Source organism: Xenopus tropicalis, chromosome 4 (assembly GCF_000004195.4).
Source record: "Xenopus tropicalis strain Nigerian chromosome 4, UCB_Xtro_10.0, whole genome shotgun sequence".
Lineage (NCBI taxonomy): Eukaryota > Metazoa > Chordata > Amphibia > Anura > Pipidae > Xenopus > Xenopus tropicalis.
Window position 1 is genome coordinate 43,254,778 of NC_030680.2, and position 18,420 is coordinate 43,273,197.

Genomic DNA, 18,420 nt, shown 5'->3' on the forward strand with positions numbered 1-18,420 from the left:
TTAACTTGCGTGCCAAAAGAGTGTGTCATAGAATGTCTGTTTGGTCCAGACCAGGGCTTTTTCTACTTCATGTAGCTTTTGGGTTTGAAGTTGATTGTGGGTATCTATTACCTGTTTAAGTGTGGTTTCTAATTTGTTTTCATTTTATTTGGACTCTAGTTGTTTTCGTTTTGTTAAAAGGTCTTGTTGTGCTTGGATGTGTTGTTTTTTTCTTTGCAGAAGAGCTAAAAAATGTCCCCTCATAGCAGCTGTATGGACTTCCCAAAGGGTGCTGAGAGATTGGACAGAGTTTTCATTTATAGTAAAATACTCATTTGGTGAAAAGAATCTGGGTCATGAAGTTTAGTCTTGTTAAGCATCCAGTGGGGGTTATACAGCAGTTTTAATTATATTGTTAAAGTTAAAAAGCTGTTAAAACAGCAGTGCTCACACTTCTCCTCTTATGGATGGAACCTTAAATTTACAGCTGCTCAGTTTTTTTTATCGTGACTTAAGTATACACATTGATTTTGATGGGTCACCTTTTTACTCACCTGTGCTCTCTTCCTAACCTCTTAAACTTTCTATTCCTCCTGTCCTATCACCATCTCCTGACATCTCCTAACACTCACATACAAATATTTTACAATGCCAAGCATCTGTTTAACACTTTTAAATTTCTGCTTCATATACCCACCCCAGCTGCTGCCTCCTCTATCACTTTAGATTTCCTGAAGTAAATTTATTCTAAACCCAAAGGACACCGCTTCCCTCCTTACCAAGGTTGCAAATAATCTGCTTACTGGTAAATCCAAAGACCACTACTTTTTTTTTTTTTGCTTCACATCCTCTCTTTATTAAAGATCCAAGAGACTGCATTGGATCTCTTACTGTCATTCTAATGAATCATTTTGTGTCTGCAATACTTCTACCTTCTCACAACCACATTTTGTTTGTTGTAAACCAAGGATCCATTCTTGAACCCCTTCTATTCTCTGTCTATGCTTCTCCCCAGACGTGCTTTCACTAGCTCTCGTCACAGACTTTCTAACAGAAATCTTAGGGTTTATGTAATTTCATTGTCTTAAAATCAGTATCTGCAAAACTAAATTGATTATCTTTCCACTTTCTAATTTGTGTCTATAACTTTTAACTTTCCCTTCTTTGCCCTTTTTCATTTTAATTAATTCTATTTGATATCTATGGTTTTGTTGTTTTGTGAAATTGTCCTTTTAGCATCCTAGTAAATAAAACAAATTGCCAATCCTCTAAGAGGCCCTCTATATACACAAATCTTTTTACCAGCTGCAGCCTTCGTTAGGCTCTGACATAAGAAGCAACAAATTATCAAGGGCTTATCAGTGAACCTTTAAAGGACAATGAAAGGTTAATATAAATTAAAAGTAAGTCTAAAGGCATTCTTTTTAAGTACTTGCATATCTAAATTCCCAGATCCCTGCTTGCTCTCTGAGATATGGTGCTGGCAGCCTACAGTAGTGTGAAGACTCCAGTGACATCACTGAAATCTCTCTTCCCTTCCTGTAGGCTGCCAGCGGCAGCCTTCCTATTCTCTGAGCATGTGTGTAACTTGATCCTGTCTCCTGTTCTGAGCTACACATGCCTACCAGCCAATCAGAAGCGGATCTGGCAGAGGGGAGGGGGGGGAGGGAATGAAACACATGTGCAGTATGAAGCAAGGAGGGAAAGGAAGGGAGAATACCTTTTTAGAGATGGCTGCCTGTTCTAGAAAATGTGAAGTAAGTGTGACTGAGTAAATATTTGATTAGGTGAGCCAAAAGTGTGGCGTTTTTTACTAAACAATAGGAGGACTATTGGGCAGTATGCTTTTTAAATTTTGACTTGCATTCTCCTTTAATTTGTTTTAATCAGCACATGAGAGCTAGGAACTTGGGATAGTGCCTACTGTCAGATTGTGTTTGCCCTGTTAAGTGCAAAAAAAAAAAAGCATAGAAACTTTTTGGCACTCGTTTTTATGTTTATCACAACCTAAATAATGGCTTATTGTGCAAATGTTAAAAATTGGATTTATTCCCTATTTATATACATAGTTACGTACATATTTACATAGGGTTGAAAAAAGACCAGAGTTCCTCAAGTTCAACCTTTCCAAGTAAACCCAGCACACACAAACCTATACTGACCTATCCATACACTTACATACATATACAATATATACCAACATCAATACTAACTTTAAATATTAGTATCACAATAGCCTTGGATACTATGCTTGTTCAAGAACTCATCCAGGCCCTTCATTTACAGATTCTGCCAACACAACATCACTAGGAAGTGCATTCAACAACCTCATTGCCCTCGCCGTGAAAAAAACCCACCAAATGAAAGTTCTGTTCTTCTAATCTAAATGGGTGGCCTCTGGTGCGCTGATCATCTTCATGGGGAAAAAAAGAACATCCCCTACTTACCTAATAATCCTCTCTTATGTACTAGTACAGAGTAATCATGTCCCCTCGCAAGCGCATTTTTTCCAGAGGAAACAACCCCAACCGTGATAGTCTAACCTCATAGTTTAAATCTTCCATCCCCTTTACCAGTTTAGTTGCACGTCTCTGCACTCTCTCCAGCTCATTAATATCTGGAATCTGTCATGACAAACAATGATTCTTTCTGAAGAAAATAATTTTGAACAGCTTTGAAAATGTTCCTCCCCCTCTCCCCATGTTTGCATGATATCCTTTTAGGATCTTAAATGATTATAAAGCTGGATCTGTTTGCGGTCATTGCTGAGACAGGTGTTTACCGAGAAGATTTGTGAGCATTTTCCCTTGTCTCCAGTTATTGCAACAAAAGTAGTGATCAAAAGTATTCCAGATTTAGCAACTTGGAAAGTAATAGCCAGACAGCTACAGTTATGTATGGTTAACCATAATTCTTAACTATAGGTATGGGATACCTTATCCGGAAACCCCTTATCCAGAAAGTTCTGAATTACGGAAATGCCATCTCCCATAGACGCCATTAAGCAAATAATTCAAATTTTTAAAAATGATTTCCTTTTTCTCTTTAATTATAAAACAGTACCTTGTACCTGATCCCAACTAAGGTATAATTTATACTTATTGAAGGCAAAACAAGCCTATTGGGTTTATTCAATATTTAAATGTTTTTTAGCAGAGCTTAAGTTATGGAGATCCAAATAATGGAAAGATCCCTTATATGGAAAACCCCAGGTCACGAGCATTCTGGATAACAGATCCCATACCTGTACAATGTAAAGTAAAATATTTGAAAACTTAGCAAATCTATTTAAACAAGAACATTTATACAGACAGAATGCAAAATACTAATTCCCCATCTCTTTTCTTCTTCTTCCAGGGTACGGCTGATGCAGAAAGAGCTCTTACTGTTGCCAAACTAATGTAAGTTTCCATCATTTCAAAAGAACTATAATTTTCTTTTTGCATATACATATACTATAGGTAAGAAGATAAATGTATAGTAGGAAACAAAATGAAACGCAAACAAAAGTAAAATACAAAGAGGGGCTAGAAGAAGATTTCAGTTTTGCGGAAGCAAAACGTATGATGGGCAGTTTTGTACAGGTAAGAATTTGAACAAAGTTATTCTTTCCTCCTTCTTCTTTCCTGATTCTGAGATTTCAGAAGGAGCCAGCACTGCATAAAAGGACTGCTTTAAGATAAGCTATTGTTTCTCCTTCTCAGTGTTCTTTCCCAAGTCACACTGAGATTGGGTTTTTCTAATATTTCTTTTTCTCCTGCTTGGGTGCTATTCTCATTTCTACCACTAAATGGAGCATGGGAGCACATTTTGCAATGCAACTGCTTTCTGAATTCATTTTGAGTTATACAATGCTGAAATCTTTTCCAGCCTTCAGGTAACCTAAAATTCCCACTGTATGTAATGCATTTCGGGTGCCACTACATCTGTCCCTCACTGTATAATGCTTTTAGGACCTGGAGTCATAGTTCACTGAAGTCAATGTACCAGTTTTTACAAGTGCATCGTTTGTGTTTAAATCTATATTTCCCTTACTATACAAGTTAATTCAGGCTAATTGCACATGGGGCAGTTTTTCCCACTGTGTATTTTATCTGGCAGAGAAACACCTGAAGCCAGCCTTAAGTAATAAGAGGCAGTACAGGGACTTTTGTAATGTATTTATAATCAGGAATCATCGTTCATTGAATTCAATGCACTATTACTTACAAGTGCATACTTTTTGTATATATTCTTTACTGTTCAAGCTAATTCAGACTTTTTCCACATTGTATTTTAGCTGGTAGAGAAATGAAGCCACCCTAAAGTAATGAGAGGTAGTATAGCCAGTTTTTCCTGTTTAACCACTTGATAAAAGTTCAGTACCAGTGACCGTTATTAGCCCAGAGCAGTAGCATAGAAACATGGAGTACTTTCAGCAGAGGTGTCAAGGAGCTGCTGTCTTGTTACCTGTCCATTGTTTTATTGATAGGCTGCTAGGGGGAAAGGGAGGTGGATGCACTCCAACTTGCAGCACAGAAATAAAATTTATCAGAGCAAAAGTCACATAGCTGAAGGCACTTGGGAAAGTAATGAAAGTCAAATTTCAAAAGTAAATTTAAAAAAATGTTTGCTCTTTTAAAAAACTGATTTTACTGCAGGATTCTGCAGGATTTGGGTTTGGGTTTCTAGTGACATTATCCCTTTAAGGAAGAAAATTTATTGTTTTCTTAATATATTATTTTAATAGGCAAAATATTTTTTAATCTATGCTATACCTGTGTGTTCTCTTTTGCAGACAAAATGATATTGCTGCGATTGATATTAATATGGGCTGCCCTAAGGAATATTCAACCAAGGTAGGTAAAATAGAATTTGCTGAACATTTTGTGAATTTGTATTTGTCAGTGGCTATTTCACCCTGTGGTAACATGATCATACTGGGAGAGACTCATTTTCTCCATCTGTAATACTAAATCAACATCAACCAGGGAATTAAAGTTAGTCATTAACAACAGTATAAAAGAGAAGCTATTCATGTCATTGACATTTTAGCTGTGGCCATAGTAATATATTCTTTAAATATTTGAAGAATAGCCATACTTAGCTAAAATTAAATTAGGGTTATGGTGCTAGAGAAAGGCTTGCGTCAATTAAACCCATTGAAAATATAAGAAATAGACCTAGTACAGCACATCCTAGTATAGGAAAAAAAACCATGCTCAATCTTTATTCGCATATGGAGAATTGACTAATCCATAAATATAAAATGAAAACCCCATTGTCACCATAAAAACATGTGTTGTGCCAAACAAACCTAAATAGGTGATCTTTGACAAAGAGCTCAAGGAAGACCGAAACGTTGGAATAATGAATAAACTTTATTTCTTTTTCACCATACTTTTAAGTCATGTGAGTGCCCAGCTTTATATGATTATATTATATGGCTACCCTTCCATGTTTTTTTTTAAAGGAGCATAATGGCGCAATCACTGCACAACTACTGGTACATGCTGGATATAAGGTGGTGTCCCAAAGTTTGTCTTTCATCGAGTAATAAAACTTTGTTTATGACATGCATTTAGGGTAATCCTATCATGTATATATTAGAATGTGGCCTTCCTTTCAAGCTTTAGGCACATATAGTCCGACTACAATATAAGGTCCTGCCAGCTGACTGGAGGTTTAAACTGGTGGCAAAGCTGGGGGGGGGTATTCCTCACTTCAGAACATATACAGTATTAGAATGTGGCCTCCCTTTTCAAGCTTTAGGCACTTAGAGCCTGACTGCAATATAAAACCCTGCCAGCTGACTGGAGGGTGGCAAATGTTAGGGGGTATTCCTCACTTCAGAACATGCACCAGCGATCAGTAAAGGTGTGCATTTTATCGAAATGCATCCCTGGCAGAAGTGACAAGATTACAGTTCTCATTGACAAGTCTCCTGAGGGAATCTGCTTTTACCAGCGCTTTGCTTCAGAGCCTCAAAATCAGCATGCACAGTAAAGAGCATATAAACACAAATATTTGCACAGGGACCCCCATGTAATGACACATGGGTCCTAAGTAAGTAATGGCACGTGGCTCACCCAGTCATTTAAATTCCTAGACAGAACAGACAGTTGTGGCCAAATATGTTGGCACCTCTGCACTTTTTTCAAATAGTGCACCATTTCTTCCAGAAAATTTAAAAAAAAACCAAAACACAATGCTATTGTATTCACATTTGTAAAAATAGTAAAGGGTGTACAAACACAAATACTTTCACAGGGGCCAACAGTAGGTAATGGCACAGAGACACTCCTTTAATCCTTTTAACACAACACCAATCAGAGACGGCACATGTAGGCAATTTATCACTGGAATCACCTGTAGTTTAATTTGTGAAGCAAAATATAACTGAGGAAGGTGCATGACCCTAAAATGTTGTGGATTCTGCTTGACACAGGAAACCACAGGGGATTCTTATTTTGAATTTCTTCTGTGTGCTGGATCTGATTTGTGCTGTGCAATTGAGATTGCAAAGAAGGATTGTTCGTGTAAGTGTAGTAAAAGAACCTTGATTAGAAGAAAGTATTGATGGACGTATGTCTTTTTTCAACTTAACTTACTATGTTACTATTCCTTTGACAACTCAAGAAAAGTGGGTTGTATGCTGACAGAGAAACATAAGAAAGCCTTATTTGCCTAAATCTCCCAGACTGTAAACTATACGACATAGTGGCATATACAAAATCTTACTGGACTGGCTACATTTCTCATCAGTCTATACAATGTGGGATATCAATGCAAGTTTTTCAAGCCCCCTAAACCTAATCATTGCACTCCATTTGCACAAACAGGAAATCCCATAAGATATACCCAGTAATATATACAGGACAACTCATTAACAATGCCAGTATGGCAGATATGGCACATTTTGTAAACTAAATATAACTTAAACTCCCACCACTCAATACACTGCACTTTATTAAACAAAGAGAAATTTCAAAATAACCAGGCCTCTTATCCCTTTGTGAGATGGAATGGGGAAGGCCTCTCGGCCATAAAACATGCAGTGAATAAACTCTTAAAAAGACCACTGACGTTCCAAGAACTCCAGGAAAAGTTCCCGATAGTGCACTTATGGCATTTATGCAACTACATAGTTACACAAAAAAGATTTGCACCAATTTGTCAGACCTAAACTGGGACAACCCATTAGACAGATCAGAGGATGTCCTGGGGCACAGCACCATTGCATAGGAACTTCATAACCTCTCACAGGGAAATGTTTTTAAAATTTGTCCACTGCTTTTCTCGTTGAAATGATGTAAACTAAAGCTATGGCAACATAACTGTCCCAGCTGTTTGAAGCTTCCATGCACAAAAATTTTTTGCTTTGTTTTTTTGAAACATGGGAGAGCTCATTGTGACACTACCTGTTGAAAAATGACAAATGGTGGCGCAGAGCTTCCAGGGGACTTCTTTGTACACAGGAAGTATAATCCTCCAGGATCTGCCAACTGTATTAAAGGAGAAAGAAAGGTAAAAACTAAGTAAGCTTTATCAGAAAGGTCTATGTAAATACAGCCATAAGTACTCACAGAAATGCTGCACTGATTTATCTGTGAAAAGATTTCCTGTTTCTGTAATTCATGCAGAAGCAATTCAAAATCTCCTGCTTCCCCTCCCACAAGAATTATAAGAACTCACTCCCCCCCCCCCTTAGGAATATGGATCTGAGCCAATCAGCAGGAAGCTGACTCATAGTCTAGCTAACTGAGCATGTTCACTTGGTCTGGGTGTCTTTGCAGGAGCGAGGCATTATGGGAACTTTCTTTACACAGCTCAGCGTTTTTTCTTCCTGTTTGGCTTCTGATCATCTGAACAGGGGAAATATGGGGAGACTTAAAGGCACTATTGAGACAACTGAGGGTATGCCTGCAGCTTGAGATTAACTCTTTATCTCAGCCTTTCCTTCTCCTTTAAAATAGTCATCAATATGGACTGAAAAATCTGTATGAAAAAAGACTGTGTCTACTGCATACTGTATTATTCAAAAATGAGAGTACACAAAAGATGTCACCTCCAGTATGATCTGGAGCCAAAACAAAATGTTTTCTTTACAGTAAGAACAAAGACTACATAACTGTATGAGACGTCAAATGATATTGGTTGAAAAACCACTGCCAATATAAGGACATATACTGCCTGTGACATGTAATGCCTTTATTATGATTACCAATAAAAAGTTGTTTAAAAAAGAAAATTTGACTTGAGTTTGATAAAAACACCTGAACAAGCTGAAATCTTCTGACAGAATGTCATCTCACCAGATGAGTTCAAATTAAAGCTTTTTGCATTGCAAAGAAAAAAAACCTCTGCAATAAAATATGGAAGAGTATTTGAAGTTGCTTTCCTTCCACTGGAACGTGGTACCTTGAGTCTGTATAAGGCATCATAAAATCGAAAAATGACCTAGGTGTTTTCTAGTGAAATATTGAATCCAGTGTCAGAAAGCTTGTTCTCCTTTACAAATCATGGGTCTTCCAACAGGACAGTGAGCTGAAGCACACTTCAGAAAGTACCATGGAATGGTTAAAGACAAAATGCTGGATTCTTTAGGAGAGGGCTGCAAACTGGCATTGAGAAAAGGCACCCTTACAGAAAATTTGAGCAGTTTTCAAAAGTGTTTCAATTTGTTAGTACAGAGATGTAGAAATATCATTAATGACTTTAGAATTTTAGTTATTGTTTCCAAAAGTTTGGCCCACCATATATTATGTTTAGGGTGTCAATAATGTTGTCAGTAAGTTTTATAATGTTTGTATCTTACAAATAGTTCTAAAATTGTATAAATGAGTTATGGAAACCTGCTTTTGTCTGTATTAAACTAAATCAGGCTCAAACATCGGTAGAGTGGTTCTTTGTGGAAATTGTCTTCTATAAAGGAAAACGAAAGGCAGAGTCACTTGGGGGTGCCAAAATGTTAGGCACCCCCAAGTGACTTAAATCGCCTACCTTGTACCCCGGGCTGGTGCCCCCGTTAGGAGAAAACGGCACCAGCCTGAGGTACCTGTAGTGAGCCCTTCTTTCTTCCTGCTTCCTTTTCCGGCAAATGCCAGCGGTCGGCGCATGCGCAGTAGAGTGAAAAGCCGACTTCTCTGTTAAAATTCGACTTTTCACTCTACTACGCATGCGCGCGCGAGTGAATCTGGAAGGAGGAAGCGCTGCAGCTACCCCGGGCTGGTGCTGTTCTCTCCTGTTCACTTCCTTAAAGTGGATTTCTAGTGGGGCATGATCTGAAATGCCCATAGCTAGGTATTTGGCAGCCTGAACACTGGGAAGTGCTACCTGATTGACAAATGCCATGTTTATTCTTGATAACTCTGTGTGGGACTGAGAGAAACATGAGTATTGCCGTGTAAGAGGTTGTAGGTGCCGCCACACCTCGGTCAGGCCTACTGAGCCAGTTAAGGTTTGAATGTTGGTGGCAGACCATTGTAATCACAACTGCATGTGGGTATTTTGCTACAAAGCTACCCATGGGCGTTTGAGCGCCAGTATTCTTTTCCCCTGGAGGTGGGTTTCTTGTAATAAAAATATATTAGCCCCAGATTTTTTTGAGAAAATCAAGCAGAAGTCTGTGCTTGATTTGATCATTGAGGCCCCTCACATTCCAGTTTAGTAGCTTAACCATATGGAGAGTTAGGTGGGTTTTGCAGGATAACTCTTTTGTGCAGATTAATTGTTGTGTACTTATATGGTACCTGGGTGTACGTGCATGTGTTGAAGTACCTGAACTTTGCAATGCTAATAACCAAACAGCATAACCAATTCAACATTCCCTCGCCATCGGCACAGATCCCCAACTCCTGGCAGATTTGATCCCATAAACATTGTGATAACATTGTGAATACCAGTGGGGCGCTAAGTTAGTGCTTGGCTGTCAAGGCCATGGGGTTTTGGGGGGTGTGGTGGGTGTAGTACAAGTGTGCTTTATGCTCAGTCCTGTTCCTGGTCCAGGTAAAGTAACCAGCACCAAACGGACACCCGAGTGAAGGGGGCACATCTTGCACTGTATAGATGGGGTCTAACACTTAAGTGTCAGTACATAACGACCTGAGGTTGCGTTGTGACCAATAAAGTCGGGATTCCGGAGTCCGGTAAGTATAGGTGTACAGTGCTGGTGTGGTGCATTCTATGGGGGTTATTCAGTGGTTCCTCTTGGCGTCAATCCAGTTGCTATATCTTGTGGATTTGTGAAGAAGTGCGTAGTCCCATTCTTGATGACTCGTAACCATGCAGGATACAGCATGGCTATTGGAGGCCCAGGCGTCTTTTGCAGTTGAAGAACCGAGACCTTAGATTTTTGGATTTCCGCAGAGAAGTCTCCAAAGATTGAGATTTTTACATCCTGGAAGGTGAGTTGCTCTTTCTTGCGGGCTTGAGACAGTACCGAGTCCCTGTCCCTCGCATTCAGCATTCACGCTATAAGAGGTCTAGCGGGTGCTCCTGGAATAGGGGCCTTGGTTGGTATTTGTTGGGCATGCTCCACTGCGAATGCTGTAGTGAAAGTATCCATGCCAAATTGCTCCACCAGCCAGGCTTCTATGAATTTTTCAGGGGAGTTTCTCTCAGAGCGCTCGGGAAAGCCAAGGAAGCGCAGGTTGTGGTGTAGCCTGCTTTCAAGGTCGTCAGACTTGGCTGCGCATGTATTGATTGACTGATTAAGCTGCTGTATACGATCAGGCATGGGGTTGCAAATATCCTCTATGGAGCTTACCCGGCACTCCAGGAGCGAAGTTCTTTCCTGCAACTTCTGGAAATCTTGCATTATAATAGATAAATCAACTTTTATCTCATCGGTCTTTGAGCATATAAGGGAGGTGCAGGTGTCCTTGGATGCTCGGATCTCGGTTAGTAGGTCGGACAGTGTGGGTTCAACTGATGGAGAGTCAGTGGGAGTTCGGGGTTCCCCCTGAGAGGTGCTGGCTTCCCCTCTTGGTTGCAGTTGAAATGATGGTTGCTTCGCTGTGTCCTCGCTGCCATCTAGATTAAGCAATGATTCGAGGGAAAACTTCTTCAGTCACGCTGCAGCTTCAGAAGCACTTTTTTGAGCTTTGTTCTGCCCCATTAATGCTCTAGGAGGTAGGGGCTCACCGTTGTATTCCCGGGGTTCCGTTCTGCATGGCTATAATGCAGGTAATTGAAGGATATTGAGGACCGGGACACAGAGCTAGCTCAAAGTGCGTCTGGTCACATGTAGCACCAAGCCACGCCCCCTTCAAGACATTTCGTTTATGGCATGACCACGCCTAGATTGAAAGAGCTCTCAATGCCTTTAGAAAGGTTATAGATGCCTGTGAGTCTGGCAATAGATTTAAGATGTAAGCTTTAAACTGGCAAAACAAATGGACATGGGTGATCCCACAGTCTGCAAGTACCACATAATTTCATCATTGTTCTACAGGTAGCTCTTGCCACTGTTGATGACAAAAGACAGAAGTCTGTCATTCGGCTGCACATAAATTAGAGCTACATGGGAAGTGTACCAGGTGGAAAGATTTGTTTCTTAGAAATAACATCAGGGCAAGACTAAGGCTAATGCCAGACAAGGCGTAGGGCAGACATTTTCTGCAAGCAGAAAAACGCTTGCCGAAAATTCCGCCCTACACCTCCTACTTGTGCCTGCACCCGAATGAATGGCATATGCTCGGGTGCAGGCTCATGTAGTGAAAACACGCATAAAAACGCAAGACTTTCAAACTCTCACGTCATTTTGGCATTTTACTGCCAATAGATTTGCCACATCAGTGCCACCTAGAACAATATATTTATTCTGCAGAAAGCTTTCCCTTGCCTGAGTAAAGAGCCTTAGAAGCTTTCTCCGTTTGCTTAAGACTGCAGCTGCCATTTTAAATAGCTTCCTGTTTGTAGTCTAGCCCTTATAGCTCAGAGGTTCCTAAGGGAGGAGGGAGGGAGTTCATAGCATTCTTATGGGGGTGGGGAGAGAGGAGAAAACTACACAGACTCTGGCCATGGGAATTAAGGATTTTTCTGAGAGGAGGTCACACACCTGAACAACATGTTTACAAAATAAAAACTACAAAAAAAATACTGTTTTTTTTTTTATAGAAAACTCAGTGCGGCTTTTCTGTGAGTGCTTCTGGCTATATTTACATAGACGTTTCTGATAAAGCTTACTTAGTTTTTACCTACTGATTTTCTATACTCAGCCACTGGGATCCATTTCCAGTAGAAATTCATAACAAATATGCCACCACCACCTCCCCCCCCCCCACCCACACAAAAAAATCCCAGAATCAGAATCTTCATTCCCCCAATAAGTACAAGCAATCACACATTATACAGTGAATAACACATAACAGTGAAAATGATTCTTCAGGGTGAGGTCGGTGGGGGTTTGAAATACACTGCCAGGTTATGTCAGATTCTGTTAATGCCTTTAATAAAACCACCTTCTTCTTACACCATCCACGTCCAGCACTATCATCGGAAAACTTTTTCTTGCTGTTCCTTACCTCTTGAAATCCATCCCTGAATTCCTCTGTATGAAACATTCTCTCAACTTCTTCAAAAAGAAACTCACATCTACCTGCTGGAGGACTAAAACATACAGTAATCTGGCCCCATCTTGGCATTTAAGGGCCAGGAATCAAACTTCTATGTAATTTTGCCCACCTATTTATGCCTGTATGTTATCCACCCACAGCAGGGACCTCCTTCCTACTTCATCTCAAACGCAATGAAACTTATATATACTTATATATTTTAATATTTATACTTCTATATTATATTATTTATTATAAATGGATAACCTCTTTGACAAGTACTTTTCTTTCAGGGAGGCATGGGAGCAGCATTATTACTGTGTCCTGAGAAGATTGAGATGGTAAGTCTATATTCATAGTAATAATAATATATTAATATAATTTATGTTTTATAGCATGGGGAAATTAGATTGTGCCCTGGGTTCTTGTAGTAAATTTTTTTAGGGTAATCTGTAGAAAGTTAATCTGAACAGAAAGTTTGTTGTACCACCTGCACTAAAATCTTTGCACTTTCAAGGAGATATCAGAATAATGAGCAGAAGGAGTAATCATAAACATTTTGAGGATCACTCTTTTTGTGACCACACAGACTCCTTATACACTCCACACCATTGTCATAGAGTAAAGCAGGTTGCTTGACCAGATAATTAAATTCAAACTTAACTTTTATTGAATTCATTAAGATTCCCAAAATATATTTCCCATGTGAACAGATTTTAAAATTAGCCTAGCTGTGGGATTAATATTCCGTCTGGGAATTTGGCATCCTTCATAAATCCTAACACGTGAAGCTATGTACCTATGTGCCCTTATGTAGCTATGTGCCCTTATTGTGGATCATTAACTCACAGCAAAAAGTATCCACTAACATTAATATTAACATTCATGCAGCCGTTAAAGTGCAACATTGTAGCTATGTAGTAAATATACACTTTTCCTTTTACAACAGTTAGCCTAGGCTGATTTGAGAATGAGTGCATTTTTCTGCTCAATTTACTCTCCCCCAGGGGCTTGAATGAAAGTATTGCCATGATTATCTATTTGGATTATCTATTTAGTAGTATTACATTTGTAAATAATTATTTGGTACAAGTTTCTGGTTCATTGCTATAATTAATATTAATAACAGAAATTTACATGTATGGTCTTTTTGGGTCTCAGTACTATAGCATAGTTTCTTTCCCCCTCTATTTCTATTTTTTCTCTGCTGTTTTCTTACATTTTTATTTAATATACCCCCTAACTCCATTTTGTTATCAGCATAACTAATTTTCCCTGTACGCTCTTTTTGATGTGCAGTCCAGATATCTGATTGATGTCATAAAGGTGATGCATTGTGATTGGCTGCTCGTAGCGCCAATGACAGGGCTGCAGTACATTTAAAAACCGGATGCAAGGGGCGTGCACTAGCCCTTGATAAAGCGAAACGTGTGTTGGGTGTTGAATGGGGAGCTGTTGGGGTGGTTTGATGGGGGAATCTGTTTCAAGTGTGTAGGTATTGGTCTCTGAGGGATAAAATAGTTTCTCTAGCCTCCATTTCTGTGTGACTGTGAATTCAATTAATAAGCCATTTTATGCTAATTGCTTATTTCGGCACTTCCTTGATGTGACTGCCCTCCTCACATGCCCCCACCCTCCTCATTGTCTGCAGTAGCATAGCCTATTCATGTGCTTTAGGTCACCCTTTCTGGTGTATAAATAAGATTTTGGAATGATTTAAAGCTTGCATTGAAAACAGATTCTACAAAATGTGAGAAGAAACCCCACATTTCCTTTAGGGCATAGCACGAGTCTGCTCAGTTTGTTCCTCTCAGTTTGTTGAAGTGTGCACACTTGTATACACAGGATTTCTTTTACTCATTTATTTTACCCTTTTTGGCAGTGTAACTATTGGATCGCATATTCTGTCCAAAAATTACACCGTTGGATAATTTATTTTATTATTTCATTCATTTCAACAATTTTTTTTTAGTTTATTTACTTTTATCTGTGAATTATTGTTCCTTAAATGTATTTAGCATAGCTTTGCAGTTTTGTTTCTTTGATGTAGAAATGTGCCTTTACCCATGTCGGATTTGTCAGAATGTTTATTTTCCAAAAATATTTGGTTTTCTGGTGGTCTTTGTGCTGTTGGGGGGGGGGTCTTACGGCACATAATACACAGTCAGGGAGCTCTGTTTGGAGAAGCTGAGCTGGCAGCAAGAAAATTAATTCATATTTAGCTTGTTTTATACCTTTGTATGTTAGAAATTGTGTATGATTAATTTGGCAAATTGCAATGTTTTAGGTAATTTTCAGAAATACCATAAAAACCACTATCTTTAGGAAAGCTATGCAGTTTGGAGAGTAGAAAGAAATATTAACCCATTTTGGATTGGACAGAATCAGTTATTAGGAATTAGCATAGTTTTTTACAGCTTTGGCCCAATGGTTTTTTTTTTTTAAATTAGTTGAAATGTAAGACATGAAATTAGCATGCGCAGGGTATATTTTGGGGTCTCTACCTGTACTTTAAAAAACCGATACATTGGGGCATCAAACTGTTTGGTGGATATCATGGTACCTAATGATATGTGGGAGATAAAATGCTGAAAAATGTTATCCAACCTGCATAATTTAGGAAAGCTTTGTGGTTTGGTACTTTTGAAGTAGAAAGAAATAGTTACCCATTTTCGATTTGAGAAAATGTGTGTTTTTCAAAAATATATGGCTTTTTGGGGTGAACTTACTTTTTTGAGGCTTTTCACCACATAAAATGCAGTAAACGTGTTGATTTTGCAGTATCTGAAATGACAAAAATGATGAGATCATATGGTAAGTTTTAATTTTGGGGCGCTTTACATATTTTGCATTAGTTTTCAGTGGACCACAAGCATTTATATTACGAAGTTTTATCGTTCCTAATTATATGTGGCACATCAGACGCTGCAAAATGGAAGCTTTGAGGTGATTTTTGGTAATTTCATGAAACTCAACACTATAGGAATGCTTTGCGGTTTGTTACTTTGTTGTATAAATTTAGAAGACCTAGTTAAAGACCCATTTGGGATTCATCAGAATGTGTACTTTCCAACAATATATGTCTTGTGTGATGAACCTATAAATTTAGGAAAGTGTAGTGACTTGGTTGTTTGGAATAAAAGTACATATTTACTTATTTTGGATTCATCAGAATATGTTCTTTGCAAAAATGTATGGTTTGCTAGGTTAAACCTACTGTTAGTGGAATTTTTGCCCTTGAAATTTGAAGTACTGGTATACAGATATCTGGTATATAAAATACGTTATATTTCTGATGTGTTTACATCAGGGATGGTTTTTTTTTTCATTTTTTGAACTAGTTAAACTTACAGTCCTGCCCAAGAAATACCCCTGGCAATTAAAGTACCAGAAGCACCTAATTGGCTTACAGTGGAAGCTTTAAAAGTTGCCTTTCTGTTAAGTACTAAAATATAACTAAAAGATGAACTACTAAACTACCCCTTTCAAACTGTATTATACTATTTGCTGTATCCTTTTTTATGGATATCAACTAAATGAAACAACTGCAAGTTCATATGGCCAGTAGAGTTTGGTGAGTAGGTGAACTAACCATTGTAGTATAGGCCCAATTCCAGATTTAGAAAGTGTTCTATATAGTGTAGTATTTTACACATAAATATATTTCACCCTGTAGTGTATAGGTATTTACAAACTTTTTAGGTGTAGTTCCCCTTTACCTCTTTAAAAGGGATTTTATTGTTCCAATTTATGTGGAAAAGTCCTGATTTTGACAGCTCAGCCCGCAGTCCCAGATTCTTTCTAAAAAGTCCCTCATTTTCCTTTGATCTCCTGCACTGAAGCTTAAAAAGATACAATGTTTTTCAAACTTAATTAAAAAAGTAGCTTTTGGCAGAGAGCCCAGAAAAGTTAACAAGCTATACCTGCATTTTGATACAATTGTAACTAATAAGCTAAACAGGTCTCTTGGGGGAAACTTAGACTTGTTAAAGCGGACCTGTCACCCAGGCATAAAAAACTATATAATAAAAGCCCATTTCAAATTAAAAAGGAAACCCAAACTCATTTTTTTATTAACACATCCAAACCCATTTTAAAAGCATTTAAAAATCCCAGATGTCAATCATATATTGCCTGCCCCGCCTCTATGCCTAAGGCATAGAGGTGGAGCAGAGAGTTACTTTAACTTTCAATTCAGAACTTCTTAGATGTTGCTGCTCTCCTCACATTCCCCCTCTCTACTCACCATCAAATTGTGTAACCAGTGCATGGACATGGGTATCAGGTCCCCCATACTGGCACAGAAACAAGATTTTAGCAGAATGCAAATTTTGCCTTAATAACACTGTCCACAAAATGGTGCCGGCCTGCTTGTTGCAATTGTGAATTCCAAGACTGAAGAAAATAAGATTAAAATTATTTATATAGTGTAAATGAAGTTTATTTTGCTTGACAAACACAATAGAAAACAATCTGGAATTATTTCTTAAGGTGACAGGTCCCCTTTAAAAGGGTTTTAAAATACAGTTTAAAAGAAAGGCAAACTGCCTATAGTGTAAAACATTTTTGTTACTTTACCAGATAAAAGTACAAATATATTGCACTTACATTTATTAGAATTTTTTTTTTTTATAAATTCTTTTATTGACCTTCTATCTGTACACTGTATAGGACGTAACTCAAAAAAATTAAATTACGTATATCATTCTATTTGCATACTTGACAAAATTATAACCATATAGTAACAATCAGTACTTGTGTTCTGTGGTGGTGCTGTCACTTATCATGTTGGTTAGGGTCTAGCCTGGCTATTTGTATTTGTATTTGGATTGGTATCGAGTTTAGTCTCTATATACTGTCCAAGGTGACGGAATAAAGTATAATATGATTATAGGTAGGTATTCTGTTTTCATTTCGGGCTGTCATTAGTTATATTATGGCTTTATAGACCATTGCTTTAAGTATTTGTTGAAGGTGATACGGGCCTCTGGGTTTCCAGTATTTAACAATTATGACAGTGATAGAACTGAAGAGATGACAGAGTAGCTTTTTGGAGTATTTGGGTACATAATCCAGGAACATCAACCGCAGTGGGTACCTGTTTCCAAATTTGCTTTGTAGGAGGGCAGTGCCACCACTTATGTAATAGTGTCCCAGTGTGACCGCAATCTCTCCATTTAGTAGGATCAATTTACGAGCAGGTACAGTCAGTGTTCATTTCCTCCTTGTCATTTTGCTTGTACCAGAAGTAACATAATGCATTTCTCTGAGCCAATCAGCTTCCTCATGATTAAACCCTTTTGGAGTTTTAAAGGGAAACTAAACCAAAACAGTTTCAAAATACCATATTTTAATACAGCTCAAAGCCTTGTTTGCCTCTGCAGCTGCAGAGTAGTAGTCCCATTAACCCTTTCCCTATGTTCCTTTAGAAAAGGTCTGCCAAGAACGTTGTACCTACACAAAAATCTGGTGGTGTTTTTACTAAACAATAGGAGGACTCTTGGGCAGTATGATTTTTAAAATTTGACTTGCATTCTCCTTTAAGGGTATAAGTGGCTTGCATATTTTTACATCCCAGGCACTCTGATACATTACTTTCCAGACCTTCCCTTAAGTCATTAATGAACAATTTAAATAAAAGTGTACCCAGTACAGAACCATGAGGGACCCCACTAAGAACCTTACTCCAAGGAGAATGTACCATTAACAGCCATGCTCTGTATCTGATCCTGTAGCCAGTTTTCTACTCATGTACAAATAACCTCACTAAGACCAACATACCTTAGTTTAGAAAAGCAGTCGTTTGTGGGGCACTGTATCAACCCCACTGTCCAGCTTCTTATTAACTCATCATAAAAAGCAATTGGATTTGTCTGATATGACCTGCCCTTTATAAATCTACGCT

At 38.3% G+C, this 18,420-nt stretch overlaps 1 protein-coding gene and 1 long non-coding RNA gene across 3 annotated transcripts in view; both read left to right on the plus strand.

Annotated features, from left to right (window-relative positions):
* Positions 1-18,420, plus strand: part of dus2 (dihydrouridine synthase 2) — a 112,653-nt gene that overhangs the window by 31,143 nt on the left and 63,090 nt on the right. For both annotated transcript variants that reach the window (NM_001016230.2, XM_012961074.3), the window contains 3 exon segments: positions 3,337-3,380; positions 4,757-4,817; positions 12,809-12,856. In NM_001016230.2, coding sequence (NP_001016230.1) covers positions 3,337-3,380; positions 4,757-4,817; positions 12,809-12,856 — 153 coding nt within the window.
* Positions 3,403-4,562, plus strand: LOC116410368. The gene is made up of 2 exons (XR_004222333.1): positions 3,403-3,563; positions 4,259-4,562. It is a non-coding gene; the product is annotated as an uncharacterized LOC116410368 (long non-coding RNA).